Source organism: Hypanus sabinus, chromosome 4 (assembly GCF_030144855.1).
Source record: "Hypanus sabinus isolate sHypSab1 chromosome 4, sHypSab1.hap1, whole genome shotgun sequence".
Taxonomy (NCBI): domain Eukaryota; kingdom Metazoa; phylum Chordata; class Chondrichthyes; order Myliobatiformes; family Dasyatidae; genus Hypanus; species Hypanus sabinus.
Window position 1 is genome coordinate 100,828,736 of NC_082709.1, and position 27,305 is coordinate 100,856,040.

The 27,305-nt window shown below is 44.7% G+C and overlaps 1 protein-coding gene across 1 annotated transcript in view; it reads left to right on the top strand.

Annotated features, from left to right (window-relative positions):
• The window catches only part of LOC132392149 (phosphate-regulating neutral endopeptidase PHEX-like), a 181,668-nt gene that overhangs the window by 15,957 nt on the left and 138,406 nt on the right, over positions 1-27,305 (top strand). The window contains exons 4-6 of the mRNA XM_059965999.1: positions 5,716-5,799; positions 6,420-6,565; positions 6,819-6,912. Of these exons, the coding sequence (XP_059821982.1) occupies positions 5,716-5,799; positions 6,420-6,565; positions 6,819-6,912 (324 nt within the window). The remainder of the gene's footprint in view (positions 1-5,715; positions 5,800-6,419; positions 6,566-6,818; positions 6,913-27,305) is intronic.

The following is a 27,305-nucleotide window of genomic DNA, read 5'->3' on the forward strand; positions in this document are numbered from 1 at the left end:
TGGACATGTGGGTCAGTACGGGACGGATATGTGGGTCAGTACGGGATGGACACGTGGGTCAGTACGGGATGGATATGTGGGTCAGTACGGGACTGATATGTGGGTCAGTACGGGACGGACATGTGGGTCAGTACGGGATGGATATGTGGGTCGGTACGGGATGTATATGTGGGTCGGTACGGGACGGATATGTGGGTCGGTACGGGACGGATATGTGGGTCGGTACGGGACGGATATGTGGGTCGGTACGGGATGTATATGTGGGTCGGTACGGGACGGATATGTGGGTCGGTGCGGGATGGATATGTGGGTCAGTACGGGACGGATATGTGGGTCAGTACGGGATGGATATGTGGGTCAGTACGGGACGGACACGTGGGTCAGTACGGGATGTATATGTGTGTCGGTACGGGACGGATATGTGGGTCAGTACGGGATGGATATGTGGGTCAGTACGGGACGGATATGTGGGTCAGTACGGGATGGATATGTGGGTCAGTACGGGACGGACACGTGGGTCAGTAGAGAATGTATATGTGGGTCAGTACGGGATGGATATGTGTGTCAGTACGGGACGGACACGTGGGTCAGTAGAGAATGTATATGTGGGTCAGTACGGGACGGACACGCGGGTCAGTAGAGAATGTATATGTGGGTCAGTACGGGACGGACACGTGGGTCAGTAGAGAATGTATATGTGGGTCAGTACGGGATGGATATGTGTGTCAGTACGGGACGGACACGTGGGTCAGTACAGAATGTATATGTGGGTCAGTACGGGACGGACACGTGGGTCAGTAGAGAATGTATATGTGGGTCAGTACGGGACGGATACGTGGGTCAGTACGGGACGGACACGTGGGTCAGTACAGAATGTATATGTGGGTCAGTACGGGACGGACACGTGGGTCAGTAGAGAATGTATATGTGGGTCAGTATGGGACGGACACGTGGGTCAGTAGAGAATGTATATGTGGGTCAGTACGGGACGGACACGTGGGTCAGTAGAGAATGTATATGTGGGTCAGTACGGGACGGATACGTGGGTCAGTACGGGACGGACACGTGGGTCATTACAGAATGTATATGTGAGTCAGTACGGGACGGACACGTGGGTCAGTAGAGAATGTATATGTGAGTCAGTACGGGACGGACACGTGGGTCAGTAGAGAATGTATATGTGGGTCAGTACGGGACGGATACGTGGGTCAGTACGGGACGGACACGTGGGTCATTACAGAATGTATATGTGAGTCAGTACGGGACGGACACGTGGGTCAGTAGAGAATGTATATGTGGGTCAGTACGGGACGGACACGTGGGTCAGTACGGGACGGACATGTGGGTCAGTACGGGACGGACACGTGGGTCAGTACAGGATGGACACGTGGGTCATTACAGAATGTATATGTGAGTCAGTACGGGACGGACACGTGGGTCAGTAGAGAATGTATATGTGGGTCAGTACGGGACGGACACGTGGGTCAGTACAGAATGTATATGTGGGTCAGTACGGGACGGACACGTGGGTCAGTAGAGAATGTATATGTGGGTCAGTACGGGACGGACACGTGGGTCAGTACGGGATGGATATGTGTGTCAGTACGGGACGGACACGTGGGTCAGTACAGAATGTATATGTGGGTCGGTACGGGACGGACACGTGGGTCAGTAGAGAATGTATATGTGGGTCAGTACGGGACGGACACGTGGGTCAGGACAGAATGGACACGTGGGTCAGTAGAGAATGTATATGTGGGTCAGTTCGGGACGGACACGTGGGTCAGTACAGAATGTATATGTGGGTCGGTACGGGACGGACACGTGGGTCAGTAGAGAATGTATATGTGGGTCGGTACGGGACGGACACGTGGGTTAGTAGAGAATGTATATGTGGGTCAGTACGGGACGGACACGTGGGTCAGTAGAGAATGTATATGTGGGTCAGTACGGGACGGACACGTGGGTCAGTTTGGGAAGGACACGTGGGTCAGTACAGAATGTATATGTGGGTCGGTACGGTACGGACACGCGGGTCGGTACAGAATGTATATGTGGGTCAGTATGGGACGGACACGTGGGTCAGTACAGAATGCATGTGTGGGTCGGTACGGGATGGACACGTGGGTCAGTACAGAATGAATATGTGGGTCGGTACGGGATGGACAAGTGGGTCAGTACAGAATGTATATGCGGGACGGTATGGGACGGACGCGTGGGTCAGTAGAGAATGTATATGTGGGTCGGTACGCGACGGACACATGGGTCATTACAGAATGTATATGTGGGTCGGTACGGGACGGACACGTGGGTCAGTAGAGAATGTATATGTGGGTCGGTATGGGACGGATCGTGGGTCAGAAGAGAATGTATAAGTGGGTCAGTACGGGACGGACACGTGGGTCAGTTTGGGACCGACTGTGGGTCATTAGAGAATATATATGTGGGTCGGTACGGGACGGACACGTGGGTCAGTACGGGACAGACACGTGGGTCAGTAGAGAATGTATATGTGGGTTGGTACAGGATGGACACGTGGGTCAGTAGAGAATGTATATGTGGGTCAGTACGGGATGGACACGTGGGTCATTAGAGTATGTATATGTGGGTCAGTACGGGACGGACATGTGGGTCATTAGAGTATGTATATGTGGGTCGGTACGGGACGGACATGTGGGTCAGTACAGAATATATATGTGGGTCAGTACGGGACGGACACGCGGGTCAGTAGAGAATGTATATGTGGGTCAGTACGGGACGGACACGTGGGTCAGTTTGGGACCGACATGTGGGTCAGTAGAGAATGCATATGTGGGTCGGTATGGGACGGATACGTGGGTCAGTTTGGGAAGGACACGTGGGTCAGTACAGAATGTATATGTGGGTCGGTACAGGATGGACACGTGGGTCAGTAGAGAATGTATATGTGGGTCGGTACGGGACGGACACGTGGGTCAGTAGAGAATGTATATGTGGGTCAGTATGGGACGGACACGTGGGTCATTAGAGAATGTATATGTGGGTCGGTACGGGACGGACACGTGGGTCAGTACAGAATATATATGTGGGTCAGTACGGGACGGACACGTGGGTCAGTACAGAATATATATGTGGGTCAGTACGGGACGGACACGCGGGTCAGTAGAGAATGTATATGTGGGTCAGTACGGGACGGACACGTGGGTCAGTTTGGTACCGACATGTGGGTCAGTAGAGAATGTATATGTGGGTTGGTACGGGACGGACACGTGGGTCAGTACGGGATGGACACGTGGGTCAGTACAGAATGTATATGTGGGTCGGTACGGGATGGACACGTGGGTCAGTACAGAATGTATATGTGGGTCAGTACGGGACGGACACGTGGGTCAGTTTGGTACCGACATGTGGGTCAGTAGAGAATGTATATGTGGGTCGGTATGGGACGGATACGTGGGTCAGTACGGGACGGACACGTGGGTCAGTAGAGAATGTATATGTGGGTCAGTACAGGATGGACACGTGGGTCATTACAGAATGTATATGTGTGTCAGTACGGGACGGACACGTGGGTCAGTACAGAATGCATGTGTGGGTCGGTACGGGATGGACAGTTGGGTCAGTACAGAATGTATATGTGGGTCAGTACGGGATGGACACGTGGGTCAGTAGAGAATGTATATGTGGGTCAGTACGGGACGGACACGTGGGTCAGTTTGGGACCGACACGTGGGTCAGTAGAGAATGTATATGTGTGTCAGTACGGGACGGACACGTGGGTCAGTTTGGGACCGACACGTGGGTCAGTACAGAATGTATATGTGGGTCGGTACGGGACGGACACGTGGGTCAATAGAGAATGTATATGTGGGTCAGTACGGGACGGACACGTGGGTCAGTACAGAATGTATATGTGGGTCTGTACGGGATGGACATGTGGGTCAGTAGAGAATGTATATGTGGGACGGTACGGGACGGATGCGTGGGTCAGTAGAGAATGTATATGTGGGTCGGTACGGGATGGACAGTTGGGTCAGTAGAGAATGTATATGTGGGTCAGTACGGGACGGACACGTGGGTCAGTACGGGATGGACACGTGGGTCAGTAGAGAATGTTTATGTGGGTCAGTACGGGACGGACACGTGGGTCAGTTTGGGAAGGACACGTGGGTCAGTACAGAATGCATGTGTGGGTCGGTACGGGATGGACAGTTGGGTCAGTACAGAATGTATATGTGGGTCAGTACGGGATGGACACGTGGGTCAGTAGAGAATGTATATGTGGGTCAGTACGGGACGGACACGTGGGTCAGTTTGGGACCGACACGTGGGTCAGTAGAGAATGTATATGTGGGACGGTACGGGACGGACGCGTGGGTCAGTAGAGAATGTATATGTGGGTCGGTACGGGACAGACACGTGGGTCATTAGAGAATGTATATGTGGGTCGGTACGGGACGGACACGTGGGTCAGTATAGAATATATATGTGGGTCAGTACGGGACGGACACGCGGGTCAATAGAGAATGTATATGTGGGTCGGTACAGGATGGACAGTTGGGTCAGTACAGAATGTATATGTGAGTCAGTACGGGATGGACACGTGGGTCAGTAGAGAATGTATATGTGGGTCAGTACGGGACGGACACGTGGGTCAGTTTGGGAAGGACACGTGGGTCAGTACAGAATGCATGTGTGGGTCGGTACGGGATGGACAGTTGGGTCAGTACAGAATGTATATGTGGGTCAGTACGGGACGGACACGCGGGTCGGTACAGAATGTATATGTGGGTCAGTACGGGATGGACACGTGGGTCAGTAGAGAATGTATATGTGGGTCAGTACGGGACGGACACGTGGGTCAGTTTGGGACCGACACGTGGGTCAGTAGAGAATGTATATGTAGGACGGTACGGGACGGACGCGTGGGTCAGTAGAGAATGTATATGTGGGTCGGTACGGGACAGACACGTGGGTCATTAGAGAATGTATATGTGGGTCGGTACGGGACGGACACGTGGGTCAGTATAGAATACATATGTGGGTCAGTACGGGACGGACACGCGGGTCAGTAGAGAATGTATATGTGGGTTGGTACGGGACGGACACGTGGGTCAGTTTGGGATGGACACTTGGGTCATTAGAGAATGTATATGTGGGTTGGTATGGGATGGACACGTGGGTCAGTTTGGGACGGACACTTGGGTCATTAGAGAATGTATATGTGGGTTGGTACGGGACGGACACGTGGGTCAGTTTGGGATGGACACTTGGGTCATTAGAGAATGTATATGTGGGTTGGTACGGGATGGACACGTGGGTCAGTTTGGGACGGACACTTGGGTCATTAGAGAATGTATATGTGGGTCGGTACGGGACGGACACGTGGGTCAGTACAGAATATATATGTGGGTCAGTACGGGACGGACACGTGGGTCAGTAGAGAATGTATATGTGGGTCAGTAGAGAATGTATATGTGGGTTGGTACGGGACGGACACGTGGGTCAGTTTGGGACGGACACTTGGGTCATTAGAGAATGTATATGTGGGTCGGTACGGGATGGATACATTGGTCAGTATGGGCTGGGTACCAGGGTTAGAATGGGATGGATAAGCGGGTCAAGGCGTGAAAGATTAGAGTGTTTGTGCAGGAGTGATATAGAGTGGGAGATAGAATATTTGGGACTAGTCTGAGCGTGAGTCAGTTACATTTCAACATCACTGGCACATTGCAGATTGTGTTCAGAGAGAAGATCAGGACGAGTGGAGACATTCAGACCAAGCTCAGCATACTGGATTTACAAAGCACCATTCCACAGGTGAGCAACAGGCCACCGAGTGCCCTGACTCCGTATCCTACAACAGACGTGTTGAATTGAGTTGTTACATCACAAGCTAAAGTACAGTTCATGTCAATAACTGACCTTTGGTTTAGTACGGTCACATCTGTTGAAAAGCTTTGGTTTGTGTCATTACACATCTCAGGACAGTGAGGCAGCAAAAGGGAAAGCAGAATGAAGTGTTACACCTACCAAGCAAACGTAGTGGAGGTAGACAAGGTACAGGATGACAATGAGGTAAATTGGGAGACCAGTGCGACTTGGATGTATGAAAGGCCCATTCCGCAGTGGGATAGAAGTTGATGTGGAATTTTGTACTTTTGTATCTTCTGTCTGATGGCGGGGGTAGGAGAGAGAATGACTGAGATGGGATGGGTGCTTCCCTGAAGCCACAGGAAGTGCAGACAGAGTCAGTGGAAGGGAGCTGGTGTCTTATTGCCTGGGCAACCGGGCTCCTGTTATTAAAGCAACACTTATTGCTTCAAGTGTACAAAGTACCTGAACTATCTGAGCAGCTGACAGGTAGCCCTTGCCATCAGGAGAGAGTTCTGTGGCTGGTCAGGACTGTGTTTCAACACGTGTGGCTCATGTGTCCACAGTTTGACTGGCTTCGCTACATCAGGACAGTGATTGACTTTGAAGAGCACCCTCACCTCATACACATGAATATGTCAGAAGAGGTCATTGTGGACTCCGTGCAGTATTTCAAGGACTTGTTCCGGTTGCTAGAAACTGTGGAAAACCGGTAAGATGAACATTCTGCTTACAGCACTTGGCATGTCAGCTCCAAGTCCTGCACCTACCCTTGCAATTTTCTTTCTGCATCTTCCACCATTGTGTGGGTGTGAGCCCTCTCAATATCAATAGGGCAATGTCTCCTTCAAGTTCTCCCAGCCAATCTTGTCAGGGGCCCAGCTGCTTGTTCAGGTCACACTGCCACCTGAACAATTCTCTACAATGTTGTAATATGAAGCAACTAATTCTATATCTCTTCACAGAACTGTGGCCAACTATATTGTATGGAGAGTCGTGTATAGTAGATTGGGGAACCTCAGCCATCGATTCTTCAACAGGTTCAGTGAATATATTAAGGTAAGTGATGAGCTGTCTAACAGGAAGACACATATAATGGAGAGTGTGGATTTCTGAAATACCTTTGCATGAAAGCAGAGCTGCTGTCAGCTATTGTGAGAGATACAAATAATGCATGAGTTTGTTAGGTGTTTTCAGGAAGATTTCTTGACACCAAGTCGACAAGAGGAGAGGCTGTACTTGATCTGGTATTGGGAAATGAACCTGGTCAGGTGTCAAGTCTCTCAGTGGGAGGGCATTTTGGAGACAGTGATCACAATAGAACCTCTCCTTTACATAGCGTTGGAGAGGATAGGAACAGACAAGTTAGGAAAGCATTTAGTTGGAGTAAGGGGAAATATGAAGCTATCAGACAGGAACTTGGAAGCATTCATTGGGAACAGATGTTCTCAGGGAAATGTACGGCAGAAATGTGGCAAATGTTCAGGGGATATTTGCATGGAGTTCTGCATAGGTACATTCCAATGAGACAGGGAAAGGATGGTAAGAACTGTGGTGTACAAAGGCTGTTGAAAATCTAGTCAAGAAGAAAAGAAAGGCTTACAAAAGGATCAAAAAACTAGGAAATGATAGAGATCTGGATTATAAGGCCAGCAGGAAGGAGTTTAAGAATGATATTAAGAAAGCTGGAAGTGGTCATGAGAAGACCTTGGTGAGCAGGATTAAGGAAAACCCCAAGGCATTCGACAAGTAAGTGGAGAGCAAGAGGATAAGATGTGAGAGAATAGGACCTATCAAGTGTGAGAGTGGAAAAGTGTGTATGGAACCAGAGGAGACAGAGCAGGTACTTAATACTTTGCTTCTGTATTCACTACAGAAAAAGATCTTGGCAATTGTAGGGATGACTTATAGTGGATTGAAAAGCTTGAGCATGTAGACATTAAGCAAGAAGATGTGCTGGAGCTTTTGGAAAGCATCAAGTTGGATACGTCTCTGGGACCAGATGAGATATACCCCAGATGTGCTATGGGGGGCAAGGGAGGTGATTGCCGAACCTCTAGCAATGATCTTTGCATCATCAATGGGGACGGGAGAGGTTCCGGAGGATTGGAGGGTTGTGGATGTCGTTCTCTTATTCAAGAAAGGGAGTAGAGATAGCCCAGGAAATTATAGATCGGTGAGTCTTACTTCAGTGGTTGGTAAGTTGATGGAGAAGATCCTGAGAGGCAGGATTTATGAACATTTGGAGAGGCATAATATGATCAAGAATAGTCGGCATGGCTTTGTCAAAGGCAGATCATGCCTTATGAATCTGATTGAAATTTTTTTGAGTATGTGACTAAAAACATTGATGAAGGTAGAGCCGTAGATGTAGTGTATATGGATTCAGCAAGGCATTTGAAAAGGTACCCTATGCAAGGCTTATTGAGAAAGTAAGGAGGCATGGGATCCAAGGAGACCTTGTTTGTGGATCCAGAACTGGCTTGCCCACAGAAGGCAAAGAGTGGTTGTAGACAGGTCATATTCTGCATGGAGGTCTGTCACCAGTGGAGTGCCTCAGGGATCTGTTCTGGGACAACTACTTGGTTTTTATAAATGACTTGGATGATGAAGTGGAGGCATGGGTTAGTAAATTTGCCGATGACACAAAGGTTGCGGGTGTTGTGCATAGTGTGGAGGGCTGTCAGAGGCTACAGCGGGACATCGATAGGATTAAAAAACTGGGCTGAGAAGTGACAGATGGAGTTCAATCCAGTTAAGTGTGAATTAGTTCATTTTGGTAGGCCAAATATCATGGCAGAATATAATATTAATGCTATATTAATATAGGATCTTGGCAGTGTGGAGGATCAGAGGGATCTTGGGTTCCATAGACACTCAACGCTGATGTGCAGGTTCTCCATTATATCACACACTCTACCCCATTATATCACCCAGCGTTCTCCATTATATCACACACTCTACCCCCATTATTTCACCCAGCATTCTCTATTATATCACACACTCTACCCCGATTATATCACCCAGCGTTCTCCATTATATCACACATTCTACCCCATTATATCACACAGCGTTCTCCATTATATCACACACTCTACCCCCATTATTTCACCCAGCATTCTCTATTATACCACACACTCTACCCCGAATATATCACCCAGCGTTCTCCATTATATCACATATTCTACCCCATTATATCACACAGCGTTCTCCATTATATCACACACTCTACCCCATTATATCACCCAGCAATGTCCATTAAATCACACACCCTACCCCAATTATAACACCCAGCGTTCTCCATTATATCACACACTCTACCCCATTGTATCACCCAGCGTTCTCCATTATATCACACACTCTACCCCCATTATATCACCCAGCGTTCTCCATTATATCACACAATCTACCCCCATTATATCACCCAGCGTTCTCCATTATATAACAAACTCTACCCCAATTATATCACACACTCTACCCCCATTATATCACACAACATTCTCCATTATATCACACAGTCTACCCCATTATATCACCCAGCGTTCTCCATTATATCACAAACACTACCCCCATTATATTACCCAGTGTTCTCCATTATATCACCCACTCTACCCCCATTATATCACACAGCGTTCTCCATTATATCACACACTCTACCCCATTATATCACCCAGCGTTCTCCATTATATCACACTCTACCCCAATATATCACCCAGCGTTCTCCATTATATCACACACTCTACCCCATTATATCACACAGCATTCTCCATTATATCACACACTCTACCCCGATTATATCACCCAGCGTTCTCCATTATATCACACACTCTACCCCCATTATATCACCCAGCGTTCTCCATTATATCACACACTCTACCCCCATTATATCACCCAGCGTTCTCCATTATATCACACACTCTACCCCCATTATTTCACCCAGCGTTCTCCATTATATCACACACTCTACCCCCATTATATCACCCAGCGTTCTCCTTTATATCACACACTCTACCCCATTATATCACCCAGCATTCCCCAATATATCACACACTCTACCCCCATTATATCACACACTCTAACCCATTATATCACCCAGCGTTCTCCATTATATCACTCACTCTACCCCATTATATCACCCAGCGTACTCAATTATATCACACACTCTACCACATTATATCACCCAGCGTTCCCCATTATATCACACACTCTACCCCATTATATCACCCAGCGTTCTCCATTATATCACACACTCTACCCCATTATATCACCCAGCGTTCTCCATTATATCACACACTCTACCCCATTATATCACCCAGCGTTCTCCATTATATCACACACTCTACCCCATTATATCACCCAGCATTCTCCATTATATCACAAACTCTACCCCATTATATCACCCAGCGTTCTCCATTATATCACACACTCTACCACCTTATATCACCCAGCGTTCTCCATTATATCACACACTCTACCCCATTATATCACCCAGCGTTCTCCATTATATCACTCACTCTACCCCATTATATCACACAGCGTACTCCATAATATCACACACTCTACCCCATTATATCACCCAGCGTTCTCCATTATATCACACACTCTACCCCATTATATCACCCAGCGTTCTCCATTATATCACACACTCTACCCCCATTATTTCACCCAGCGTTCCCCATTATATCACACACTCTACCCCCATTATATCACACACTCTAACCCATTATATCACCCAGCGTTCTCCATTATATCACTCACTCTACCCCATTATATCACCCAGCGTACTCAATTATATCACACACTCTACCACATTATATCACCCAGCGTTCCCCATTATATCACACACTCTACCCCATTATATCACCCAGCGTTCTCCATTATATCACACACTCTACCCCATTATATCACCCAGCGTTCTCCATTATATCACAAACTCTACCCCATTATATCACCCAGCGTTCTCCATTATATCACCCACTCTACCACATTATATCACCCAGCGTTCTCCATTATATCACACACTCTACCCCATTATATCACCCAGCGTTCTCCATTATATCACTCACTCTACCCCATTATATCACACAGAGTACTCCATTATATCACACACTCTACCCCATTATATCACCCAGCGTTCTCCTTTATATCACACACTCTACCCTTTTATATCACCCAGCGTTCTCCATTATATCACACACTCTACCCCATTATATCACCCAGCGTTCTCCATTATATCACACACTCTACCCCATTATATCACCCAGCGTTCGCCATTATATCACAAACTCTACCCCATTATATCACCCAGCGTTCTTCATTATATCACACACCTAACCCCATTTTATCACCCAGCGTTCTCCATTATATCACACACTCTAACCCCATTATATCACCCAGCGTTCTCCATTATATCACAGACTCTACCCGCATTATATCACCCAGCGTTCTCCATTATATCACACACTCTACCCCCATTATATCACCCAGCATTCTCCATTATATCACACACTCTAACCCCATTATATCACCCAGCGTTCTCCATTATATCACAGACTCTACCCGCATTATATCACCCAGCGTTCTCCATAATATCACACACTCTACCCCATTATATCACCCAGCGTTCTGAATCATATCACACCCTCTACCCCGAATATATCACCAAGCGTTCTCCATTATATCACACACTCTACCCCATTATATCACACAGCTTTCTCCATTATATCACACACTCTACCCCATTATATCACCCAGCGTTCTCCTTTATATCACACACTCTACCCCATTATATCACCTTGCGTTCTCCATTATATCACACCCTTTACGCCATTATATCATGTAGCGTTCTCCATTATATCACACTCTACCCCATTACATCACCCAGCGTACTCCATTATATCACACACTCTACCCCATTATATCACCCAGCGTTCTCCATTATATCACACACTCTACCCCCATTGTATCACCCAGCGTTCTCCATTATATCACACACTCTACCCCATTATATCACACAGTGTTCTCCATTATAGCACACACTCTACCCCGATTATATCACCCAGCGTTCTCCATTATATCACACACTCTACCCCATTATATCACCCAGCGTTCTCCATTATATCACACACTCTACCCCCATTATATCACCCAGCGTTCTCCATTATATCACACACTCTACCCCCATTATATTACCCAGCGTTCTCCATTATATCACACACTCTACCCCCATTATTTCACCCAGCATTCTCCATTATATCACACACTCTACCCCATTATATCACCCAGCGTTCTCCATTATATCACACACTCTAACCCATTATATCACCCAGCGTTCTCCATTATATCACATACTCTACCCCATTATATCACCCAGCGTTCGCCATTATATCACACACTCTACCCCATTATATCACCCAGCGTTCTCCATTATATCACAAACTCTACCCCATTATATCACCCAGCGTACTCCATTATATCACACACCCACCCCATTTTATCACCCAGCGTTCTCCATTATATCACACACTCTAACCCCATTATATCACCCAGCGTTCTCCATTATATGACAGACTCTACCCGCATTATATCACCCAGCGTTCTCCATTATATCACACACTCTACCCCCATTATATCACCCAGCATTCTCCATTATATCACAGACTCTACCCGCATTATATCACCCAGCGTTCTCCATTATATCACACACTCTACCCCCATTATATCACCCAGCATTCTCCATTATATCACACACTCTAACCCCATTATATCACCCAGCGTTCTCCATTATATCACACACTCTACCCCATTATATCACACAGCTTTGTCCATTATATCACACACTCTACCCCATTATATCACCCAGCGTTCTCCATTATATCACACACTCTACCCCATTATATCACCTTGCGTTCTCCATTATATCACACCCTTTACGCCATTATATCACGTAGCGTTCTCCATTATATCACACTCTACCCCATTATATCACCCAGCGTACTCCATTATATCACACACTCTACTCCCATTATATCACCCAGCGTTCTCCATTATATCACACACTCTACCCCATTATATCACACAGTGTTCTCCATTATATCACACACTCTACCCCGATTATATCACCCAGCGTTCTCCATTATATCACACACTCTACCCCCATTATATCACCCAGCGTTCTCCATTATATCACACACTCTACCCTCATTATATTACCCAGCGTACACAATTATATCACACACTCTACCACATTATATCACCCAGCGTTCCCCATTATATCACACACTTTACCCCCATTATATCACACACTCTATCCCATTATATCACCCAGCGTTCTCCATTATATCACTCACTCCACCCCATTATATCACACAGCTTACTCAGTTATATCACACACTCTACCCCATTATATCACCCAGCGTTCTCCATTATATCACAAACTCTACCCCATTATATCACCCAGCGTCCTCCATTATATCACACACCCAACCCCATTTTATCACCCAGCGTTCTCCATTATATCACACACTCTAACCCCATTATATCACCCAGCGTTCTCCATTATATGACAGACTCTACCCGCATTATATCACCCAGCGTTCTGCATTATATCACACACTCTACCCCCATTATATCACCCAGCATTCTCCATTATATCACACACTCTACCCCCATTATATCACCCAGCGTTCTCCATTATATCACAGACTCTACCCGCATTATATCACCCAGCGTTTTCCATTATATCACACACACTACCCTCTTATAACACACACTCTACCCACACTATATCACCCAGCATTCTCCATTATATCACACACTCTAATCCCATTATATCACCCAGCGTTCCCCATTATATCACACACTCTACCCCCATTATATCACACACTCTACCCCATTATATCAGCCATTCTCCATTATATCACACACTATACCCCATTAAATCACCCAGCGTTCTCCATTATATCACACACTCTACCCCATTATATCACCCAGCGTTCTCCATTATATCACACACTCTAACCCATTATATCACCCAGCGTTCTCCATTATATCACATACTCTACCCCATTATATCACCCAGCGTTCTCCATTATATCACACACTCTACCCCATTATATCACCCAGCGTTCTCCATTATATCACAAACTCTACCCCATTATATCACCCAGCGTACTCCATTATATCACACACCCACCCCATTTTATCACCCAGCGTTCTCCATTATATCACACACTCTAACCCCATTATATCACCCAGCGTTCTCCATTATATGACAGACTCTACCCGCATTATATCACCCAGCGTTCTCCATTATATCACACACTCTACCCCCATTATATCACCCAGCATTCTCCATTATATCACAGACTCTACCCGCATTATATCACCCAGCGTTCTCCATTATATCACACACTCTACCCCCATTATATCACCCAGCATTCTCCATTATATCACACACTCTAACCCCATTATATCACCCAGCGTTCTCCATTATATCACACACTCTACCCCATTATATCACACAGCTTTGTCCATTATATCACACACTCTACCCCATTATATCACCCAGCGTTCTCCATTATATCACACACTCTACCCCATTATATCACCTTGCGTTCTCCATTATATCACACCCTTTACGCCATTATATCACGTAGCGTTCTCCATTATATCACACTCTACCCCATTATATCACCCAGCGTACTCCATTATATCACACACTCTACTCCCATTATATCACCCAGCGTTCTCCATTATATCACACACTCTACCCCATTATATCACACAGTGTTCTCCATTATATCACACACTCTACCCCGATTATATCACCCAGCGTTCTCCATTATATCACACACTCTACCCCCATTATATCACCCAGCGTTCTCCATTATATCACACACTCTACCCTCATTATATTACCCAGCGTACACAATTATATCACACACTCTACCACATTATATCACCCAGCGTTCCCCATTATATCACACACTTTACCCCCATTATATCACACACTCTATCCCATTATATCACCCAGCGTTCTCCATTATATCACTCACTCCACCCCATTATATCACACAGCTTACTCAGTTATATCACACACTCTACCCCATTATATCACCCAGCGTTCTCCATTATATCACAAACTCTACCCCATTATATCACCCAGCGTCCTCCATTATATCACACACCCAACCCCATTTTATCACCCAGCGTTCTCCATTATATCACACACTCTAACCCCATTATATCACCCAGCGTTCTCCATTATATGACAGACTCTACCCGCATTATATCACCCAGCGTTCTGCATTATATCACACACTCTACCCCCATTATATCACCCAGCATTCTCCATTATATCACACACTCTACCCCCATTATATCACCCAGCGTTCTCCATTATATCACAGACTCTACCCGCATTATATCACCCAGCGTTTTCCATTATATCACACACACTACCCTCTTATAACACACACTCTACCCACATTATATCACCCAGCATTCTCCATTATATCACACACTCTAATCCCATTATATCACCCAGCGTTCCCCATTATATCACACACTCTACCCCCATTATATCACACACTCTACCCCATTATATCAGCCATTCTCCATTATATCACACACTATACCCCATTAAATCACCCAGCGTTCTCCATTATATCACACACTCTACCCCCATTATATCACACACTCTACCCCCATTATATCACACACACTACCCCCATTATATCACACACTCTACCCCATTATATCAGCCATTCTCCATTATATCACACACTCTAACCCCATTATATCACCCAGTGTTCTCCATTATATCACAGACTCTACCCGCATTATATCACACAGCGTTCTCCATTATATCACACACACTACCCCATTATATCACACAGCGTTCTCCATTATATCACACACTCTACCCCCTTATATCACACACTCTACCCACATTATATCACCCAGCATTCTCCATTATATCACACACTCTAATCCCATTATATCACCCAGCGTTCTCCATTATATCACAGACTCTACCCCATTCTATCACCCAGCGTTCTCCATTATATCACACACTCTACACCATCATATCACCCACTGTTCTCCATTATATCCCACACTCTACCCCATTATATCACCTAGCGTTCTCCATTATATCACACACCCTACCCTATTATTTCACCCAGCGTTCTCCGTTATATCACAGACTCTACCCGCATTATAACACCCAGCGTTCTCCATTATATCACACACTCTACCATATTATATCACCCAGCGTTCTCCATTATATCACACACTCCACTTCAATTATATCACACACACTACCGCCATTATACCACCCAGAGTTCTCCATTATATCACACAATCTACCATATTATATCAACCAGCGTTCTACGTTATATCACAGACTCTACCCGCAATATAACACCCAGCGTTCTCCATTATATCACACACTCTACCCCATTATATCACACAGCCTTCTCCATTATATCACACACTCTACCCCCATTATATCACCCAGCGTTCTCCATTATATCACAATCTCTACCCCATTCTATCACCCAGCGTTCTCCATTATATCACACACTCTACACCATTATCTCACCCACTGTTCTCCATTATATCCCACACTCTACCCCATTATATCACCTAGCGTTCTCCATTATATCACACACCCTACCCTATTATATCACCCAGCGTTCTCCGTTATATCACAGACTCTTCCCGCATTATTTCACCAAGCGTTCTCCATTATATCACACACGCTACCCATTATATCACCCAGCGTTCTTCATTATATCACACACTCTACCCCATTATATCACCTAGCGTTCTCCATTATATCACACACTCTACCATATTATATCACCCAGCGTTCTCCATTATATCACACACTCTACCCCATTATATCACACACTGTACCCCAATTATAACACACACTCTAACCCATTATGTCACCCAGCGTTCCCCATTGTATCACACACTCTAACCCCATTATATCACACACTCTACCCCATTATATCAGCCAGTGTTCTCCATTATATCACACACTCTGCCCCATTATATCACTCAGCTTTCTCCATTATATCACACACTCTACCCCCATTATATCACCCAGCGTTCTCCATTATATCACACACTGTACCCCATCATATCACCCAGTGTTCTCCATTATAGCACACACTCTACCCCATTATATCACCCAGTGTTCTCCATTATAGCACACACTCTACCCCATTATATCACCCAGCGTTCTCCATTGTATCACACACTCTACCCCATTATATCACCCAGCCTTCTCCATTATATCACACACTCTACCCCATTATATCACCCAGCGTTCTCCATTATATCACACACTCAATCCCCTTTATATCACCCAGCGTTCTCCATTATATCACACTGACTACCCCATTGTATCACCCACCGTTCTCCATTATATCACACACTCTACCCCATTATATCACCCAGTGTTCTCCATTATATCACACACTCTACCCCCATTATATCACACAGCGTTCTCCATTATATCACACATCCTACCCCCATTATATCAGCCAGCGTTCTCCATTATATCACACTCTCTACCCCATTATATCACCCAGCGTTCTCCATTATATCACACACTCTACCCCCAATATATCACCCAGCGTTCTCCATTATATCACAATCTCTACCCCATTCTATCACCCAGCGTTCTCCATTATATCACACACTCTACACCATTATATCACCCACTGTTCTCCATTATATCCCACACTCTACCCCATTATATCACCTAGCGTTCTCCATTATATCACACACCCTACCCTATTATATCACCCAGCATTCTCCGTTATATCACATACTCCACCCAATTATATCACACACTACCCCCATTATATCACCCAGCATTCTCCATTATATCACACACTGTACCCCCATTATATCACCCAGCGTTCTCCATTATATCACAGACTCTACCCGCATTATATCACCCAGCGTTTTCCATTATATCACACACACTACCCTCTTATAACACACACTCTACCCACATTATATCACCCAGCATTCTCCATTATATCACACACTCTAATCCCATTATATCACCCAGCGTTCCCCATTATATCACACACTCTACCCCCATTATATCACACACTCTACCCCATTATATCAGCCATTCTCCATTATATCACACACTATACCCCATTAAATCACCCAGCGTTCTCCATTATATCACACACTCTACCCCCATTATATCACACACTCTACCCCCATTATATCACACACACTACCCCCATTATATCACACACTCTACCCCATTATATCAGCCATTCTCCATTATATCACACACTCTAACCCCATTATATCACCCAGTGTTCTCCATTATATCACAGACTCTACCCGCATTATATCACACAGCGTTCTCCATTATATCACACACACTACCCCATTATATCACACAGCGTTCTCCATTATATCACACACTCTACCCCCTTATATCACACACTCTACCCACATTATATCACCCAGCATTCTCCATTATATCACACACTCTAATCCCATTATATCACCCAGCGTTCTCCATTATATCACAGACTCTACCCCATTCTATCACCCAGCGTTCTCCATTATATCACACACTCTACACCATCATATCACCCACTGTTCTCCATTATATCCCACACTCTACCCCATTATATCACCTAGCGTTCTCCATTATATCACACACCCTACCCTATTATTTCACCCAGCGTTCTCCGTTATATCACAGACTCTACCCGCATTATAACACCCAGCGTTCTCCATTATATCACACACTCTACCATATTATATCACCCAGCGTTCTCCATTATATCACACACTCCACTTCAATTATATCACACACACTACCGCCATTATACCACCCAGAGTTCTCCATTATATCACACAATCTACCATATTATATCAACCAGCGTTCTACGTTATATCACAGACTCTACCCGCAATATAACACCCAGCGTTCTCCATTATATCACACACTCTACCCCATTATATCACACAGCCTTCTCCATTATATCACACACTCTACCCCCATTATATCACCCAGCGTTCTCCATTATATCACAATCTCTACCCCATTCTATCACCCAGCGTTCTCCATTATATCACACACTCTACACCATTATCTCACCCACTGTTCTCCATTATATCCCACACTCTACCCCATTATATCACCTAGCGTTCTCCATTATATCACACACCCTACCCTATTATATCACCCAGCGTTCTCCGTTATATCACAGACTCTTCCCGCATTATTTCACCAAGCGTTCTCCATTATATCACACACGCTACCCATTATATCACCCAGCGTTCTTCATTATATCACACACTCTACCCCATTATATCACCTAGCGTTCTCCATTATATCACACACTCTACCATATTATATCACCCAGCGTTCTCCATTATATCACACACTCTACCCCATTATATCACACACTGTACCCCAATTATAACACACACTCTAACCCATTATGTCACCCAGCGTTCCCCATTGTATCACACACTCTAACCCCATTATATCACACACTCTACCCCATTATATCAGCCAGTGTTCTCCATTATATCACACACTCTGCCCCATTATATCACTCAGCTTTCTCCATTATATCACACACTCTACCCCCATTATATCACCCAGCGTTCTCCATTATATCACACACTGTACCCCATCATATCACCCAGTGTTCTCCATTATAGCACACACTCTACCCCATTATATCACCCAGTGTTCTCCATTATAGCACACACTCTACCCCATTATATCACCCAGCGTTCTCCATTGTATCACACACTCTACCCCATTAAATCACCCAGCCTTCTCCATTATATCACACACTCTACCCCATTATATCACCCAGCGTTCTCCATTATATCACACACTCAATCCCCTTTATATCACCCAGCGTTCTCCATTATATCACACTGACTACCCCATTGTATCACCCACCGTTCTCCATTATATCACACACTCTACCCCATTATATCACCCAGTGTTCTCCATTATATCACACACTCTACCCCCATTATATCACACAGCGTTCTCCATTATATCACACATCCTACCCCCATTATATCAGCCAGCGTTCTCCATTATATCACACTCTCTACCCCATTATATCACCCAGCGTTCTCCATTATATCACACACTCTACCCCCAATATATCACCCAGCGTTCTCCATTATATCACAATCTCTACCCCATTCTATCACCCAGCGTTCTCCATTATATCACACACTCTACACCATTATATCACCCACTGTTCTCCATTATATCCCACACTCTACCCCATTATATCACCTAGCGTTCTCCATTATATCACACACCCTACCCTATTATATCACCCAGCATTCTCCGTTATATCACATACTCCACCCAATTATATCACACACTACCCCCATTATATCACCCAGCATTCTCCATTATATCACACACTGTACCCCCAGTATATCACCCAGCGTTCTCCATTATATCACACACTCTACCCCATTATATCACCCAGCGTTCTCCATTATATCACACACTCTACCCCATTATATCAACCAGCCATCTCCATTATATCACACACTCTACCCCATTATATCACCCAGCGTTCTCCATTATATCACACACTCTACCCCATTGTATCACCCAGCGTTCACCATTAAATCACACACTCTACCCCCATTATATCACACACTCTACCCCCATTATACCACCCAGCATTCTCCATTATATCAATAATTCACCTCCATTATATCACACACTCTACCCCCATTATACCACCCAGTATTCTCCATTATATCACACTATCTACCCCCATTATATCACACACTCTACCCCATTATATAACACACTCTACCCCCATTATATCACACACTCTACCCCATTAAATCACCCAGCGTTCTCCATAATATCACACCCTCTACCGCATTATATCACCCAGCATTCTCCATTATATCACACACTCTACCCCCATTATATCACACACTCTACCCCATTATATCACCTAGCGTTCTCCATTATATCACATACTCCTCCCCCATTATATCACACACTCTACCCCATTATATAACACACTCTACCCCCATTATATCACACACTCTACCCCATTAAATCAGCCAGCGTTCTCCATTATATCACACACGCTACCCATTATATCACCCAGCGTTCTCCATTATATCACACACTCTACCCCCGTTATATCACACACTCTACCACATTATATCACCCAGCGTTCTCCATTATATCACACACTCCACCCCCATTATATCACCCAGCGTTCTCCATTATATCACACACTCTACCCCATTATATCACCCAGCGTTCTCCATTATATCACGCACTGTACCCCATCATATCACCCAGCGTTCTCCATTAAATCACATGCTCTACCCCCATTATATCACACTCTCTACCCCATGATATCACACACTACCCCATTATATCACACACTCTACGCCATTATATCACACACTCTACGCCGATTATATCACACACTCTACCCCCATTATATCACACACTCTACCCCCATTATATCACCCAGCGTTCCCCATTATATCACACACTCTACCCCATTATATCACACAGTGTTCTCCATTATATCCCACACTCTACCCCATTATATCACCTAGCGTTCTCCATTATATCACACACCCTACCCTATTATTTCACCCAGCGTTCTCCGTTATATCACAGACTCTACCCGCATTATAACACCCAGCGTTCTCCATTATATCACACACTCTACCATATTATATCACCCAGCGTTCTCCATTATATCACACACTCCACTTCAATTATATCACACACACTACCGCCATTATACCACCCAGAGTTCTCCATTATATCACACAATCTACCATATTATATCAACCAGCGTTCTACGTTATATCACAGACTCTACCCGCAATATAACACCCAGCGTTCTCCATTATATCACACACTCTACCCCATTATATCACACAGCCTTCTCCATTATATCACACACTCTACCCCCATTATATCACCCAGCGTTCTCCATTATATCACAATCTCTACCCCATTCTATCACCCAGCGTTCTCCATTATATCACACACTCTACACCATTATCTCACCCACTGTTCTCCATTATATCCCACACTCTACCCCATTATATCACCTAGCGTTCTCCATTATATCACACACCCTACCCTATTATATCACCCAGCGTTCTCCGTTATATCACAGACTCTTCCCGCATTATTTCACCAAGCGTTCTCCATTATATCACACACGCTACCCATTATATCACCCAGCGTTCTTCATTATATCACACACTCTACCCCATTATATCACCTAGCGTTCTCCATTATATCACACACTCTACCATATTATATCACCCAGCGTTCTCCATTATATCACACACTCTACCCCATTATATCACACACTGTACCCCAATTATATCACACACTCTAACCCATTATGTCACCCAGCGTTCCCCATTGTATCACACACTCTAACCCCATTATATCACACACTCTACCCCATTATATCAGCCAGTGTTCTCCATTATATCACACACTCTGCCCCATTATATCACTCAGCTTTCTCCATTATATCACACACTCTACCCACATTATATCACCCAGCGTTCTCCATTATATCACACACTGTACCCCATCATATCACCCAGTGTTCTCCATTATAGCACACACTCTACCCCATTATATCACCCAGTGTTCTCCATTATAGCACACACTCTACCCCATTATATCACCCAGCGTTCTCCATTGTATCACACACTCTACCCCATTATATCACCCAGCCTTCTCCATTATATCACACACTCTACCCCATTATATCACCCAGCGTTCTCCATTATATCACACACTCAATCCCCTTTATATCACCCAGCGTTCTCCATTATATCACACTGACTACCCCATTGTATCACCCACCGTTCTCCATTATATCACACACTCTACCCCATTATATCACCCAGTGTTCTCCATTATATCACACACTCTACCCCCATTATATCACACAGCGTTCTCCATTATATCACACATCCTACCCCCATTATATCAGCCAGCGCTCTCCATTATATCACACTCTCTACCCCATTATATCACCCAGCGTTCTCCATTATATCACACACTCTACCCCCAATATATCACCCAGCGTTCTCCATTATATCACAATCTCTACCCCATTCTATCACCCAGCGTTCTCCATTATATCACACACTCTACACCATTATATCACCCACTGTTCTCCATTATATCCCACACTCTACCCCATTATATCACCTAGCGTTCTCCATTATATCACACACCCTACCCTATTATATCACCCAGCATTCTCCGTTATATCACATACTCCACCCAATTATATCACACACTACCCCCATTATATCACCCAGCATTCTCCATTATATCACACACTGTACCCCCAGTATATCACCCAGCGTTCTCCATTATATCACACACTCTACCCCATTATATCACCCAGCGTTCTCCATTATATCACACACTCTACCCCATTATATCAACCAGCCATCTCCATTATATCACACACTCTACCCCATTATATCACCCAGCGTTCTCCATTATATCACACACTCTACCCCATTGTATCACCCAGCGTTCACCATTAAATCACACACTCTACCCCCATTATATCACACACTCTACCCCCATTATACCACCCAGCATTCTCCATTATATCACATACTTCACCTCCATTATATCACACACTCTACCCCCATTATACCACCCAGTATTCTCCATTATATCACACTATCTACCCCCATTATATCAAACACTCTACCCCATTATATAACACACTCTACCCCCATTATATCACACACTCTACCCCATTAAATCACCCAGCGTTCTCCATAATATCACACCCTCTACCGCATTATATCACCCAGCATTCTCCATTATATCACACACTCTACCCCCATTATATCACACACTCTACCCCATTATATCACCTAGCGTTCTCCATTATATCACATACTCCTCCCCCATTATATCACACATTCTACCCCATTATATAACACACTCTACCCCCATTATATCACACACTCTACCCCATTAAATCAGCCAGCGTTCTCCATTATATCACACACGCTACCCATTATATCACCCAGCGTTCTCCATTATATCACACACTCTACCCCCGTTATATCACACACTCTACCACATTATATCACCCAGCGTTCTCCATTATATCACACACTCCACCCCCATTATATCACCCAGCGTTCTCCATTATATCACACACTCTACCCCATTATATCACCCAGCGTTCTCCATTATATCACGCACTGTACCCCATATCACCCAGCGTTCTCCATTATATCACACACTCTACCCCATTATATCACCCAGTGTTCTCCATTAAATCACATGCTCTACCCCCATTATATCACACTCTCTACCCCATGATATCACACACTACCCCATTATATCACACACTCTACGCCATTATATCACACACTCTACGCCGATTATATCACACACTCTACCCCCATTATATCACACACTCTACCCCCATTATATCACCCAGCGTTCCCCATTATATCACACACTCTACCCCATTATATCACACAGTGTTCTCCATTATATCACACACTCTACCCCATTATATCACCTAGCGTTCTCCATTATATCACACCCTCTACCGCATTATATCACCCAGCGTTCTCCATTATATCACACACTCTACCCCCATTATATCACACACTCTACCCCATTATATCACCTAGCGTTCTCCATTATATCACATACTCCTCCCCCATTATATCACACACTCTACCCCATTATATAACACACTCTACCCCCATTATATCACACACGCTACCCATTATATCACCTAGCGTTCTCCATTATATCACACACTCTACCATATTATATCACCCAGCGTTCTCCATTATATCACACACTCCACATCAATTATATCACACACTCTACCGCCATTATACCACCCAGAGTTCTCCATTATATTACACACTCTGCCATATTATATCAACCAGCGTTCTACGTTATATCACAGACTCTACCCCATTATATCACACAGCCTTCTCCATTATATCACACACTCTACCCCATTATATCACCCAGCGTTCTCCATTATATCACAATCTCTACCCCATTCTATCACCCAGCGTTCTCCATTATATCACAATCTCTACCCCATTCTATCACCCAGCGTTCTCCATTATATCACACACTCTACACCATTATATCACCCACTGTTCTCCATTATATCCCACACTCTACCCCATTATATCACCTAGCGTTCTCCATTATATCACACACCCTACCCCATTATATCACCTAGCGTTCTCCATTATCTCACACCCTCTACCGCATTATATCACCCAGCTTTCTCCATTATATCACACACGCTACCCATTATATCACCCAGCGTTCTCCATATCACCCACTCTACCCCATTATATCACCCAGCGTTCCCCATTATATCACACCCTCTACCGCTTTATATCACACAGCATTCTCCATTATATCACACACGCTCCCCATTATATCACCCAGCGTTCTCCATTATATCACACACTCTACCCCATTATATCACCTAGCGTTCTCCATTATATCACACACTCTACCATATTATATCACTCAGCGTTCTCCATTATAGCACACACTCTACCCCATTATATCACCCAGCGTTCTCCATTATATCACACACGCTACCCATTATATCACCCAGCGTTCTCCATTATATCACACACTCAATCCCCTTTATATCACCCAGCGTTCTCCATTATATCACACACTCTACCCCCATTATATCACACACTCTACCCCATTATATCACCTAGCGTTCTCCATTATATCACATACTCCTCCCCCATTATATCACACATTCTACCCCATTATATAACACACTCTACCCCCATTATATCACACACTCTACCCCATTAAATCAGCCAGCGTTCTCCATTATATCACACACGCTACCCATTATATCACCCAGCGTTCTCCATTATATCACACACTCTACCCCCGTTATATCACACACTCTACCACATTATATCACCCAGCGTTCTCCATTATATCACACACTCCACCCCCATTATATCACCCAGCGTTCTCCATTATATCACACACTCTACCCCATTATATCACCCAGCGTTCTCCATTATATCACGCACTGTACCCCATATCACCCAGCGTTCTCCATTATATCACACACTCTACCCCATTATATCACCCAGTGTTCTCCATTAAATCACATGCTCTACCCCCATTATATCACACTCTCTACCCCATGATATCACACACTACCCCATTATATCACACACTCTACGCCATTATATCACACACTCTACGCCGATTATATCACACACTCTACCCCCATTATATCACACACTCTACCCCCATTATATCACCCAGCGTTCCCCATTATATCACACACTCTACCCCATTATATCACACAGTGTTCTCCATTATATCACACACTCTACCCCATTATATCACCTAGCGTTCTCCATTATATCACACCCTCTACCGCATTATATCACCCAGCGTTCTCCATTATATCACACACTCTACCCCCATTATATCACACACTCTACCCCATTATATCACCTAGCGTTCTCCATTATATCACATACTCCTCCCCCATTATATCACACACTCTACCCCATTATATAACACACTCTACCCCCATTATATCACACACGCTACCCATTATATCACCTAGCGTTCTCCATTATATCACACACTCTACCATATTATATCACCCAGCGTTCTCCATTATATCACACACTCCACATCAATTATATCACACACTCTACCGCCATTATACCACCCAGAGTTCTCCATTATATTACACACTCTGCCATATTATATCAACCAGCGTTCTACGTTATATCACAGACTCTACCCCATTATATCACACAGCCTTCTCCATTATATCACACACTCTACCCCATTATATCACCCAGCGTTCTCCATTATATCACAATCTCTACCCCATTCTATCACCCAGCGTTCTCCATTATATCACAATCTCTACCCCATTATATCACCCACTGTTCTCCATTATATCCCACACTCTACCCCATTATATCACCTAGCGTTCTCCATTATATCACACACCCTACCCCATTATATCACCTAGCGTTCTCCATTATCTCACACCCTCTACCGCATTATATCACCCAGCTTTCTCCATTATATCACACACGCTACCCATTATATCACCCAGCGTTCTCCATATCACCCACTCTACCCCATTATATCACCCAGCGTTCCCCATTATATCACACCCTCTACCGCTTTATATCACACAGCATTCTCCATTATATCACACACGCTCCCCATTATATCACCCAGCGTTCTCCATTATATCACACACTCTACCCCATTATATCACCTAGCGTTCTCCATTATATCACACACTCTACCATATTATATCACTCAGCGTTCTCCATTATAGCACACACTCTAC